A 13,716-nucleotide genomic window follows, 5' to 3' on the forward strand; every position below is an offset into this window, starting at 1 on the left:
TGCTGAGAACTCCACACTCGTGACACGTGTGTGTGTGTGTGTGTGTGTGTGTGTGTGTGTGTGTGCAGAGCTGCTGAGGCCTCACAAACTCGTGACAGGTGGCTACAGAGCTGCTGAGACCTGTCCCAGCTCGTGACATGGAGGCTCACAGTAGCTGAGACCCCCCCCCAACCCCAACTTGTCACACCTGGCTAAAGAGCAGCTGAGACCCCCCCAGACTCCTGACACGTGTGTGTGCAGCTGCTGAGCCCCCCTGCCTGTAAAATGTGGGCACAGAGCTGTGAGTCCTGCCCCGCTGGTGACACGAGTGTCCCCCTGCCCCCCTGCCTGGCACAGCCTGGGCTGGGCCCCCCCCCCAACGCAGGACACCGGAGCGGGGGCACACGGGGGGACACACACAGGAGGGGGTGTGTCCCCATCTCGGGGCAGCCACGGGCCTCACACCTTGATTTCCCACAGATATATTATTATTATTATTATTATTATTAATAACAATTCTTTTTTTTTTCTGTAAAAGCTCTAAAAATGGATAGAAATAAAAAATAAGCGGGGGACACCCACACGCCGCCGGCTCCTGGCCAGCGGGCACGGCGGGGGGGGCTGTGCCACCCCCTCCCCCCCTTCCCCAGCGAGGGGTCCCCACCTCCTCCTGTCCCCCATCCCGCTGTGACAACGGGGGAGGCGGCTCCCGAAAATCCAGGGGGGGCTGGACACCCCGGCGGGGCTGGATAAGGCCACGGATGTCGGGCAGGGCGGGGCTCTCCGGGCCCCCCTCGGCGCCCGGGGGTCCCCAAGTCCGTGTGGGGGGCACGGGGCACCCCCGGGGTGGGTGGGTAGGTGGGTGGGTGGTGGGTGCCGGCCTAGGCCCTGCCCTCGGAGGGGTTGTATTCCGTCTCTCCGGCCGACACCTGGGAGATGCGCCGCGTGGAACGCCACAGCCGCCGGTGGAACTGGCCCGGCCGCACCTGGGGACGGGGTGAGCGCCTTTCCCATCCCCAAATCCTCTATCCATCCCCTCCCACGCCCCCATCCCAAGTCCTCATCCCCTTCTCCATCCCCATCCTCATCCTCTTCATCTCCATCCCATCCCAAGGTCCTCATCCCCTTCTCCATCCCATCCCATCCCATCCCATCCCATCCCATCCCATCCCATCCCATCCCATCCCATCCCATCCCAAGGTCCTCATCCCCTTCTCCATCCCATCCCATCCCATCCCATCCCATCCCATCCCATCCCATCCCATCCCATCCCATCCCAAGGTCCTCATCCCGTTCTCCATCCCCATCCTCATCCTCTTCATCTCCGTCCCATCCCAAGGTCCTTATCCCCTTCTGCATTGCCGTCCTCATCCTCTTCATCTCTCCCATCCCAAGGCCCTCATCCCCTTCTCCATCCCTACCTCCTCTCAGTTTCTCATCCCATTCTTCCTCCTCATTCTTTCCCAGATCTGCTTCTCCATCCCATCCTCTTCTCCTTCCCCATCTCCATCCTTGTCTTCTTCCAGATCCTCATCCTTTTCTCCATCCCCATCCTCTCCACCGTCCCCATCCCCTTCCAGATCCTCATCCTTTTCTCCATCCCAATCCCCTTCCCAAAACCCTTTATCCAACCCCGTCTTCATCCCCTTCCCTATCACCATCTCCTTCCAGACCCTCATCCTCCTCTCCATCCCCATCTCCCTCCCATCTCCACCCCCATCCCCTTCCCCACCCCAACCCGGTCCCCCTCAGCTCTGGGGAGGACACACCGATGTCCCCACCCAGGGGACACCCAGGGGACACCGAGCCACGTCCCCCTCCCACCCTGCCCTGGCTGGGGGTCCCGCTCACCTCCGCGGGCTGCCCAGCGCCCACCACGATGAGTTTTCCATCCTCCAGCCCCACCAGGATGTGGCTCTTCTCCTTGGTGACGGACACGCTGTGCACGGGCACCCGCATGGGCACGGGGGGCACGGCCGCCCTGAGGCTGGGGACACCACGGAGTGGGACATCACAGCATGGGACACCACGGAGTGGGACACCACGGAGTGGGACATCACAGCATGGGACACCACGGCATGGGACAGCATGGAATGGGACACCACGGAGTGGGACACCACAGAATGGGACAGCATGGAATGGGACATTACGGAGTGGGACAGCATGGAATGGGACACCACGGAGTGGGACACCATGGTGTGGGACACCACGGAGTGGGACACCAAGGAGTGGGACACCACGGAATGGGACAACAAGGAGTGGGACACCACGGTGTGGGACACCGTGGCGTGGGACACCACGGCATGGGACAGCATGGAATGGGACACCATGGTGTGGGACAGCATGGCGTGGGACACCATGGAATGGGACACCATGGAGTGGGACACCACGGCGTGGGACACCACGGAATGGGACACCACGGAGTGGGACACCATGGAATGGGACACCACGGCATGGGACACCACGGAGTGGGACACCATGGAATGGGACACCACGGTGTGGGACACCACGGAGTGGGACACCACGGAATGGGACACCACGGAATGGGACAGCATGGAATGGGACACCATGGTGTGGGATACCACGGAATGGGACACCATGGAATGGGACACCACGGCGTGGGACAGCATGGAATGGGACAGCACGGAATGGGACACCACAGAATGGGACACCATGGAATGGGACACCACGGCGTGGGACACCCTGAGGGCGTGTCAGGGACGGGACAGGGCACAGCCATCCCTCACCTCTGGAGCTCGCGGATCTCCAGCCCGCACTCCGAGGTCCCCAGCACCACGAAGTCCTCGGTCAGGCACATGGCTGTCACCTCCCGGTCCAGCGGGACGGAGGACAGGAGCTTCCCGTTCACCGAGTACAGGTGCAGCGCGAACCTCTCCTGCAAGGAGCACAGCGGGAGCGTGGCGGCGGCGCCGGTGGCCAGCAGGGGACCGCGGGGACACCTGGACCTACCTTGGAGCAGGAGGGTTGCCCCACGGCGGTTTGGGCCACCACCTGCCCCTCGGGCCCCACGGCCAGGTGGGACAGGACGGCGGGGGGACAGCTCTCGCCAGGCGGCCGCAGGGAGCGGATGAAGAGACCCCGGCGCACGGTGTGGGTGATGATGGTGCCGTCCTGGGGGGAGGAAGGGGACGCAGGGTGACGGTGGTGGTGGCACCGCCCATCCCGCGCCCACCCCACGGCCCCGCCAGCTCACCTTGGAGCCGGACACGGCCATGTCCAGCTCGGTGCTGATGGCCACACACGTCACCTCGGCGTCATGGCCGTACAGCACCTGGACGGGCTTGGGAGCCAAGCCGCTGGAAAAGCCACCCTGGCGTTGGGGACATGGGGACATCAGTGACCTGCTGGCAGCGCCCACCACGAGCTCCCCCTGCCCCTCGAGCCCTTACCTGCTGTAGGACCTGCCACACCATGCAGGTGGTGTCCCGTGAGCCAGAAATGAGGTAGATGCCGCAGAGGTCGAGTGACAGGCAGGTGACAACATCTGCGACAGCCAGAGGGACACCATGAGGTGTCGGTCCCCTCCCACCACGCTTGGCCCCCCCCATCCATGGGATGGCACCACAATGTGGTTTTGGATGTAGAATTGCTGCCAATCCCATTCCAAGTTTTATTTTGGGGTGTGCACGCTGCTGCTCCTCACCCCGCCTCCAGCTCTGAGGTTGGGACCTGGACTGTCCCCAGGAGATGGAGACACTGGGAGATGCCCCTCATGGTGTCACCTGTCTCCCGCTATGGCCCTACAACCCCATCAGGGCATCATCAGATCATCATCACCATCATCATCACGGGAGGAGGACGTACCTATGTGCCGGGTGATGTGCCCCACGACCTTGCCTTTGGCCAGCGAGGTGACACGGAGGCTGTTGTCCCAGTGTCCCCCGCTGAAGAGCAGCTTCCCGTCGGGGGACACGGCCAGCGTGCGGGAGCTCAGGTCGGCCCCGGGGGCGAAGGGGCCCTGCAGGAAGCGCTGGGTCCTGTGAGGAGAACGTGGGATGGTGGTGGTGGACTGGTGGCGCCTCCAGGGACCATCCCTGGGGACCCTCCGCCCCAGGGACTCACTTGGCGTTGGTGACGGTGGGGTCTTTGGTGAAGCTGAAGTAGTTGGAGATGTTCTTGTCGTAGGGCAGCCAGTTATGGGTCCCCAACAAGCCGTTGGCACTCACGGTGACCTGGGCAGAGGGGGAGGAGAGGTGACACCACTCTCACTGCTGGGATCCTCCCTGGTTTGGTCCTGGGCGCCCCCGGACCAGCAAAACATCCCCGTGCCTCAGTTTCCCCACACTCACCAGGATGTCGGGGGATCCCTGAGTGATGAAGGAATGGGCCTGGTTCTTGGGGACCACGGCCTGCACCAGGGCCACCCCATCGCTGATGCCCTGCGGGGACACAGCAGCTGCTGGGCACCCTCCTGGCCACCCCACCCCTCCCAGTGCTGCCCAGGGACCCCCGGGGGCGTCCTCACCTCCACAAAGAAGGACTTGAGCTGGCCCAGGTTCTCGAAGACGTTGGGGGAGCGGGTGTCGAGGTGGGCCAGCCTGCGGGCGGCGCTCTCCGCCGACAGCCGGGCGGGGTGCGGCTCCTGGGGGGGGCACGGCGCCCGTCAGAAGTGGGGGGGACCCCCCAAAAGGGGCCGGTTTGGGGGGCTGGGGGTGGGGGTCTGAGCTACCTTGAGCAGCTGGCAGGGCGTCTGCCCGAAGTTGCTGATGATGCCCTCCAGAGCCTTGCGCTGCGTCTCGTCGGTGATGGCGTCCAGGTCCACGGCCCCTGCGGATGGGGACGGTCACGGGGGGGGGGGACACACCCCTGGCGGGTGTCCCCCTCCCTCCGCCCCACAGCTCACCCTCGTAGGTGCAGTAGTAGAAGACGTTGAGGGCCTCCACGGCGGCCGGGCCGCGCTGCTTGTACCCAAAAATGAGGTCGATCCACTCGTGGAGGTGGGCGGAGACATATTCCGACTCCTGTCCAAGGACGGGGCGTCAGGGCGGGGTGGGAACGGCCCCGGAACGCCCCCAGGGCTGAACGGGCTCCCCATCTCACCAGGGCTTTGCGGTGCTGGTGGATGAAGTCCTCGCGGGAGCGCGCCCACCGCGGCAGCACCACGTCCCCCACCTTCTCATTGGAGAGCTGGAGGCAGCCCAGGTCAAAGCCTGCGGGCAGGACGAGGATGATGAGGGACACAGACCCCGCCCCGCGCTCCCCTGTTGGTGACAATGGTGTCCCTTACCGTTCTGGTTCTCCAGGAACTCCGGGAAGTAGAAGAACTCCGGGATGAGCTCCTTGACATCCACCGGGTTCTCCATGCGGGCTTGCCACGCCGCCGGCACCGAGTGGAACTGCCGGTCCGAGCAGTCAAACCTGGAGGCACAGGACACCTGGCTGGAGCCTGGCTGTCCCCACGAACGTCCCCTCTGCAGGATCCACCTGCCGGGTGCCCACCTGCCGCTCTGCAGCTGGATGTGGAGGGTGGTGAAGGGCTCGGTGCGGATCAGGTAGTGCATGACCCCGGCGGCGTTGGAGTAGTGAGTGCCGTAGTGGAACTTGTCCACCGTGCCCGTGGGGTCCTCAAAGCTCTCGTACCTGCAGGCCAGGTGGGATGGGGTCCACCAGGAGCCGGTCAGGTGCTCCCCGCATCCCCCGCCGTCGGTTTGTGGGGTACTCACTTCTCCTTGACGTCGCGGGCGTGCCGCTCGTTGACCACCCCGATGGGCTTGGACAGGTCCCGGAACACGGCCGGGTTGGTGAGGTCCAGGGTCTCCGAGACGTAATCCCGCAGGATCCAGGGGAACTGGGCGGGGGCGGGAGGTGGGTGAGGTGGGGTGGGGGCACCAGGTCAGTGTGGGGACAGTGGGGGACACAGGGGCTCACCACGGGGTACTGGGACAGGTCGTTGTAGGTGCGCCCCGCGATGGTGTTCAGCTGCATGAGGTACTCGAAGTTGGAGATCTCCCGCAGGACCCATTTCTGGAGAGAAGGGAGAGGGAGGAGATGGGCTTGGGGGGAGAGGAGACAGGGCAGACACCCCCCGCCACATGGCAGTGCCCGTCCCTTGGCCACCCTTGGCTCCAAAGTTGTCCCCAGTCTTACGGCCATCACTGGTCCCGCAGTTGTTTCCAGAACTGTGGCCGTGTCCACCCCATGGTCATCCCTGGTTCTAGAGTCACCTCTAGTCCAATGGCCACCCCCATCCCATAGCCACCCCCAGTTCCATGGCCATCCCTGCACTCAGACCATCCCATGTCTCACGGTTGTCCTTTGTCCCATGACTGTCCTCACGCCATTGCCATCCCTGGTCCCATGGCCACTCCCAACAGCCATCCTTCATCCTCTGTCCAAGTCCATGTCCATGTCCACGTCCATGTCCATGTCCATCCCTGGTCCCATGGCCACTCCCAACAGCCATCCTTCATCCTCTGTCCAAGTCCATGTCCATGTCCACGTCCATGTCCATGTCCATCCCTGGTCCCATGGCCACTCCCAACAGCCATCCTTCATCCTCTGTCCAAGTCCATGTCCATGTCCATGTCCACGTCCACGTCCATGTCCATCCCTGGTCCCATGGCCACTCCCAGATCCACAGTCATCCCTGATCCCCCGTCCATGTCCATCCCTGGTCCCATGGCCACTCCCAACAGCCATCCTTCATCCTCTGTCCAAGTCCATGTCCAAGTCCATGTCCATGTCCATGTCCATGTCCATCCCTGGTCCCATGGCCACTCCCAGATCCACAACCATCCCTGATCCCCTGTCCATGTCCATCCCTGGTCCCACGGGCATCCCCACCCCACGCTGTCACCCTCCCTTCTCCATCTGGGAAGGGGACACACGGAACATGGACGGGCGTGGTGGGGCCGGTACCTGTGTGAGCCCCGAGGCTTTGAGCAGCTCCTGGGGGGACCGGCTGCCGAAATAGGTCTGGTTGGGGGGCCGCAGGCCAAGGATGCAGGAATACACCTTGTTCCTCACCTGGACGGGACAGAAGGACGTGGAGCTGCCGGAGCTCGGGCAGAGCTGTGGCCCTGGGAGGGGATGAGGAGGTCCCCACCTTCTTTCTGAAGTTGAGGAAGTAGTTGGCCTGGTCGATGAAGAAGAGCTCGAGGGCGGAGCGGCGCAGGTTGTAGCGGCGCAGGTGGACCTCGCGCAGGTGGGACAAGGGGCGCTTGAAGTCGTAGCCGATCCCTGCCGAGGGCGGGGGGACGCGGGGACCCCCCAGGTGTCACCATCCCGCCATTCCCGAGGCAGGGACGGGGCTGGGCGGGGGTTCCTCACACCCCTCAAGGAGCGCCCGCTGTTACCTCCCTCCGTCTCCTCCTTCTCGCTGCTGCCGTCGTAGAAATAAACGTGCTGGGTTGTCACCTCCAGGCGCCCAGGGACCACGGCCACCGTCGTGATGAGCTCGCAGTCCTCCGACACCACCAGCTTCTCCCGCTGGTTCTGCTCCTTGGGCTCAGCCCTGCGTGGCACCGTGGGGTGAGGACACTCTGGTGGCACCCCCAGCCCAGGTGAGCCCGCGCTGTGGCAGGGGTGGGGTCACTCAACTGGTTGTCCAGGACAGGGAGGTCCTCCTCGGCCAGCTGGTCATCCTCCAGCTCGCTCACCTTGGCCTCCTTGGCCATGGCGAGCGGGAGGGACTCGGCGGGGTTCTGGAGGTGGTCAGCTCCTGAAATGAGGAGGGGGTCAGCAGGAGCCACCACCCCCACGAGCTGGGGGCAACTCCTCTGAAGCGCTCCCAAATCCAACGCCGTCCATGCCATCTCCCAGCCCGACCCCACCGGTGACATCCCTCGCCCGTGGCACGGGAGGACCCACAGGTGCCCCAGCGCCACCACCTCACCCAGATTGTCCCGTAGGGCGCTGGCCTCCAAGTGTTGGTCGAAATTGAGGTTGGGCACCAGCTTCAGCCTCATCCGGGAGTAGGTCTCGGCACTTGACAGCTTCCAGCGAACCTCCGGTGGGTTCCTGGGGGACAGCGGGGGGTCAGGCACCCTGGGGAACCCCTGGCTGTGCCACCCCTCCCTGGGGACGAGGTGGGGACTCACCGGTCAGCCCAGGCGGAGCGGGGCGAGGTGAGCAGGCGGCACAGGGACCGCCACTGCTTGAGCACGGTGCTCTGGTGGTTGTTGGTCTGCTTGAGGACGTTGGCGTGCCGGGCGTTCTCCGCCTTGCAGCGCTTCGCCGCCGGCTCCAGCACCAGCTCCTGCCGAGGGGGCACCAGAGTGAGGTGACAACAGGCTGGGGCTTGGGGACGTCCACAGGGTGACGTCCTCAGGGTAAGGAGAACATCGCCAGGATGATGTGGTTGGGATGAGGAGTGTGTCCCTGGGATGATATCCCCGGGATGAGGAGCACATCCCAGGGATAATGTGCCTGGCACGAGGAGCACATCCCCAGGACAACGTCCCCAGGAGGAGGAGCACTTCCTGAAGGCAATGTCCCCAGGATGGCATCCCTGGGGTGAAGAGCACAACCCCAGGATTAATACCCCAGGGAGAGGGAGCACATTCCTAGAACGACATCCCCAGAGCGAGGAGCACATTCCCTGTGTGACATCCTTGGGGTGAGGAGCATGTCCCCAGGATAAGGAGCTTATCCCCTGGATGACATCCTTGGGGTGAGGAGCATGTCCCCAGGCTGAGGAGAACTCAGAGTGACGTCCCTGGGGTGAGGAGCATGTCCCCAGGATAAGGAGCTTATCCCCTGGATGACATCCTTGGGATGAGGACCATGTCCCCAGGATAAGGAGCACATCCCTGAATGACATCCTGGGGGTGAGGAGCACGTCCCCAGGATAAGGAGCACATCCCTGAATGACATCCTGGGGGTGAGGAGCACGTCCCCAGGATAAGGAGCACCCAGAGTGACACCCCAGGGGTGAGCAGAGCATCCCCAGGATAAAGAGCACGCCCCAGGGTGACATCCCAGGGACAAGGAGCAGGCAGTACCTGGAACAACTTGCGGCTGGCCGCCTTCTCCTGCTCCCGGCGCTGGGAGCTGCTCATCATGGCATCGTAACAGGCGTTCCAGAAGTTGGACATCAGGTCGTGGCTCCTGGCAAACGTGTCCATCTCAAACTGGGCCATGGTGGGCTGCACCTGGACGAGCAGAGAGGCATTCCCAGGGCTTGGCACCCACCACCCCTCATCCAAGGTAATCCCACAACAACCACCCCACCCCACGGCACCCACGTGCTTCTCGATGAAGCCCCTCCACTCTGGGGTGGTGCAGAAGAGCTGGAAATCCTCGTAGAAGGTGGGGCTGCCGTTGGTGGGGGGCAGCGAGGGCAGGAACTGCTGCAGCTGCAGGGTCTCGTAGCACTGATCCATCAGCGTGCGGATGATGGGCACCAACCAGGAGAAAGTCTCCGACCTGGAGTCCAGGGAGCGCCGCAGGGGCGTCTCCAGCTTCCCCAGCAGGTAACAGGCCTCGTCCCTCCGCGGGGCCGACGTGGTCTGCAGGAGGCTGTGCAGCTTCACGTAGGCCAGCGAGTGCAGCTGCGGGGACAGGGGACGTCAGGCGGGGGGCCGCCGCGGCGCCGCCGCGGTGCCCGGGGAGGGGTGACCCACCTGGGGGTCCTGCAGCAGGATGTAGCCGACGAGCACCCGCAGTCCCGCCTGCGCCATCTCCTTCAGGTCGGAGGTGCCGTCGGCCAGGTGGTGCCACACGCCCAGCTTGTCCAGCAGGCTGCTGACCCCCTCGTAGATCTTGGGGGGGGGGACACACACCGTGAGCCCCCGCCCGGGCAGGAACCACACCCCTGCCAAACCACCGGCTCAATCTCCCAGCCCTCCTCGGATTCGGGTTTGGGTTTAAGATTAGGGTAGAACCCAGCTCGTGACAAACTAGTCTGGGTTTGGCATGAGGTTGGGGCTCAGGATTTATGGTCAGGGGTCAGGATTAGGGCTGGGGTATAGGATTGGAGTCAGGGTTGAGGTACAAAGGTATAGCAGTCCTTCGGGACAAAGGTATAGCAGTAAGGTTTAGGATTAGGATGTAGGAAATACAGTGAGATTACAGGCTGTGAGTAATTGGAGTTTACTCTTTGAGTTTACAAGAAAGAGTTAGGGTTAAGATTAGGATTAAGGGTTGGGCTTTATGACAAAGATGTGGAGTTAAGGTTTAGGATCCTGATTTAGGAGGAACAGTTAAATTTAGAGTTTATGAGTTAATCTTAGGGTTTAGGTTCAGGGTTTAGAGAATGAAGGGCTGCATTTATGGTAAAGGTTAAAGTCTAGGATTAGGGGTTAGGATTAAGGTTTAAGGACTAGGATTGGGGTTCGATTTAAGATTACAAATAAGGCAGAGGTTATTTCCTAAAATTAGGGTTAGGCTTTGATTTAAATTTAGGATTGAGTCTGAGGTTATTTCCCACGGTTAGGATTAGGCTTTGATTTCAATTTAGGCATAAATCTGAGGTTATGTTCAAGCTCTGCAGGTGGGGCTGCTTTCAGGGCCAGGGTTGACATTAGGGATTAGCAGAGCCGTGGTTTGGGATCAGGAATCCCTGCTCACTCCCATCCACCTTCTCGCTCCACAGGGCCTGGTTGTTGTGTCCCTCGGAGAAGAGGAAATCCTGGAGCAGCCGCAGCAGCTTCAGGGCGTTGTGGGTGAGCCCGGGCAGCGCCGCTGGGCCCGACTCCTTCAGGTCCGTCAGCGCCGACTCCAGCATCATCTCCAGCAGGCTGTGGGACAGCAGCGGCTCCGGAGGGTGCCCTTCCCTCGGGATGCACCCCCGGGGCGCGGGCGAGGCCTCACCTGCGCTTGATCTCGTCCGGGGGCCGCACCAGCTCGCAGGCCATGCCCAGCTTGGTGAGCACGGAGAAGACCTGGCCGCGCTCCCTCCAGGCCGCCTCGTCCCAGCCCTCGACCCCGCGCCACGTCACCGAGAAGATGATGTTGGTCAGGAGGTTGCACAGCTCCTCCTCGGGGGTTTGCTGCCGGCGGAGAGGAAGGTGAGAGGCGCCCCGCGGTGCCCCAGCATGGTGGGGATGAGGGTTTGGGGCTCACCTGGGGGTTGCTGGTGTTGGAGACGTTGTCGCTGGGCAGCACGTCCTGGTAGCTGCTCTCATCCAGGACGTTGGACAGGCTGGAGCTCTTGCGCGCTCGCATTCCCGGGAAGGGCTTGAAGCTCTCCAGGGGCGAGGGGGTGCCGGGGCCGCTGGCCGGGGTCTGGGTGCCGCTCTCGGCCGTGGCCATGGAGCTGGTGCTGGCCAGGTCCAGCCCCAGGTCGAAGGGCGAGGTGGAGAAGGGGGACAGCGGGTGGTAGACGCCGTCGAAGGGGGGACCGTCCCCGGGTTGGAGGACGAGCGGCTGGCCCGGTCCGAGGAGTCGAAGGACTTGAAGTTGTAGGAGTGGAAGGACTTGGTGCGGCCGCTCGGGGAGATGGAGTGGTCGGAGAAGCCCTCGGAGAGCTCCTGGTCCGAGGCCTCGTATCCCAGCGGGAGGAAGACATCGAGCTCCTGGAGCTCGGCGGGCGGTGGGCTCATCCTGTCCTTGCCGGAGGGCTCGGAGAGGCGCAGCAGCTCCGGGCAGCCCGCGGTGCTCAGGCTGTGCTGGCGGCACTCGTAGGACTCCTTCACGTAGAGCTTGGTGAGCGTGTCCTGCCAGCCGGCCAACCTGGCCAGCTGCTTCACCAGGTCCTGCTGTGCGTAGATCAGGTGGAAGAGCTGCAGGAGAAGGGAAAGGAGAAGGGAAAGGAGGAGGGAAAGGAGGAGGAAAAGGAGGAGGAAAAGGAGGAGGAAAAGGAGGAGGAAAAGGAGGAGGAAAAGGAGGAGGAAAAGGAGGAGGAAAAGGAGGAGGAAAAGGAGGAGGAAAAGGAGAAGGAAAAGGAGAAGGAAAAGGAAGGACACTGGATGCTGCTGCCCCAGCTCTTGATGGGTGGACCCATCCCAGGAACAGGAGCACCCCACATCCTGCAAAACCATCTTGGGCTGCTGGAGCTGCACCATTTCCGTGCTGGCAGATCCGTGTCACCACCATCCCCACGGCCAGCACTTTTGGACACAGCTGGGTGTCCAAGGAGCTCAACCCCGGGGTGACACCTTTGTCACCTCCCATTGTGTCCCGGCCTCGCTCACCTTGCGGCAGATGTCGAGTCGGATGCTCAGCTCAGCCCGGTGGGACAGGTACACCACGGCCACCAGGTCCTTGTAGTTGGGAGGGTCTGTGGACAAAGAGAGTCAGCACAGTGGTGGGACACTTCCTGCTGTCCCCAAGAGCCACCAAAGACCCAGCCCAGCTGAGCCCCGTGGTGAAACATAAACTTTAAGAGATTTAGAGATTTTAGAGGAGCTAAGATTTTAGTTAGGGATAAGCCTTACTGGAGTTAATTGAAATAAAGGGATTTTGTAAGTAGGCCTTGATGAAGTTAAGAGTTAGTAGTTAACTAATAACTGATTGCTTGTCAACACAATGTTTAGTTAGCTGGGTTTGTAATGAGGAATATAGAAACTGACAAATAGCTTTTAGGAACATGAGACAATTGTGGGCCTCCTCTGTTCTGAAACCGATTGAAGACAGGGAATGGGAGTTCTACCAAGGTTCATTTCTCCTGTTTGCATTGAAAAGGTAGAAAGGTCAAAATGAGGAAGACTTCATTTACTTCCTCATTTTGGGACCCCTCCTCATGAAAGGGACCCATTTCAAGGAACAAACTGCGCATGCTTAATAGCTTTGGGAATGATTAGCATACGGAGCGAGGAATGGGATGGACCAAAATGATGAATATGTATTTGTGTTTTGGGTATTCAATTCTGGTGTGGATAAAAGGACTCTGTAATCATTGGAAAGGTGCAGTGTGTATTTGGGAGCTATCCCGCACGCTGCCCGGCGCCGCAATGAACATACACTGTCTAACTTTAAACTGTCAGAGAGTTTTTGTCTGTCACAGTTGGATATCTGTGCTAGATCAATATCCATGTTTCTTTAATAAATCAGTGGGAAGCCAGCAGCCATGATCCCACGGCACATGGTTGGGATGGTTGGCCTGGCTTCTTTGGCACACGGTACCTGCCCCCAGGACCTGCTCCGAGAGGCAGCGGAAGAGCAGCATGGAGCCGGGAACGTCACTGAGGTAGGAGATGAGCCCGTGGTACCCGATGTCCTTCAGCTTCAGGCGGCTCTTGCTGCGCTCGGGGACCTTCTCGTACTTCAGCATCTTGTAGAGGACCTGGTGGGACAGCGAGAGGAGGCCACCTGGCTGTGACATCCCTTCTGGGGGCAGCAGGAGGTGGGCGCTGGGGACCCGCCCTACCTTGAAGACCCTTTCCCTCACTTCATCCGAGAACCTCTTCTGCACCAGCAGGGAGAAGAGCAGCTCCACATGGCCCGGCTCGAAGAGGAAGGCGAAGAGCTGCTCCTGGGCTGGGGAGCCCTTCAGCAGGCTGTGGATCACCTCCAGTGCCCCACAGACCTGCAGGACACCGGGATGGTTGTCCACTGCCCTCCGAGTGTCCCACTGGGATCTCAGTGGCTTCTCCCCAGCCCAGGATTCGCTGAGGGGTTTGGGGACCACGGCGTGGCCGGTGACACACCTGCTGCTCATCCTGTGCCCCTGCCAGGTAGTTCAGCAAGCTCTGCATCTCCTCCCCGGAGAAGCTCCTGCAGAAGAAATCCTTCACCAGGCTGAAAAGGGACGTCTGCACCGTCCTGATGTCATCGGTGGCTGTGGTCTTCTCCCTGGAGGTGTTGATCGACAGACACGCGTGGGGATGTGTCCCT

At 61.7% G+C, this 13,716-nt stretch overlaps 1 protein-coding gene across 1 annotated transcript in view; it reads right to left on the minus strand.

Moving 5' to 3' along the window:
* Positions 1-449: 449 nt before the first annotated feature.
* Positions 450-13,716, minus strand: part of NBEAL2 (neurobeachin like 2) — a 31,299-nt gene continuing 18,032 nt past the window's right edge. Inside the window, 35 exon segments of the mRNA XM_053953343.1 lie at positions 450-965; positions 1,831-1,966; positions 2,727-2,875; positions 2,950-3,111; positions 3,194-3,310; positions 3,390-3,484; positions 3,805-3,977; positions 4,063-4,172; positions 4,290-4,379; positions 4,466-4,582; positions 4,670-4,767; positions 4,844-4,961; positions 5,041-5,150; positions 5,228-5,358; positions 5,440-5,580; positions 5,664-5,788; positions 5,869-5,964; positions 6,859-7,029; positions 7,031-7,179; positions 7,296-7,453; positions 7,540-7,660; positions 7,835-7,959; positions 8,040-8,197; positions 8,943-9,092; positions 9,186-9,491; positions 9,564-9,701; positions 10,520-10,679; positions 10,753-10,931; positions 11,005-11,301; positions 11,303-11,423; positions 11,569-11,663; positions 12,075-12,160; positions 13,006-13,165; positions 13,250-13,408; positions 13,530-13,674. Of these exon segments, the coding sequence (XP_053809318.1) occupies positions 861-965; positions 1,831-1,966; positions 2,727-2,875; positions 2,950-3,111; positions 3,194-3,310; positions 3,390-3,484; positions 3,805-3,977; positions 4,063-4,172; positions 4,290-4,379; positions 4,466-4,582; positions 4,670-4,767; positions 4,844-4,961; positions 5,041-5,150; positions 5,228-5,358; positions 5,440-5,580; positions 5,664-5,788; positions 5,869-5,964; positions 6,859-7,029; positions 7,031-7,179; positions 7,296-7,453; positions 7,540-7,660; positions 7,835-7,959; positions 8,040-8,197; positions 8,943-9,092; positions 9,186-9,491; positions 9,564-9,701; positions 10,520-10,679; positions 10,753-10,931; positions 11,005-11,301; positions 11,303-11,423; positions 11,569-11,663; positions 12,075-12,160; positions 13,006-13,165; positions 13,250-13,408; positions 13,530-13,674 (4,951 nt within the window). The 3' untranslated portion in view covers positions 450-860.

The sequence above is a fragment of the Vidua chalybeata genome, chromosome 1, assembly GCF_026979565.1.
Source record: "Vidua chalybeata isolate OUT-0048 chromosome 1, bVidCha1 merged haplotype, whole genome shotgun sequence".
NCBI lineage: Eukaryota > Metazoa > Chordata > Aves > Passeriformes > Viduidae > Vidua > Vidua chalybeata.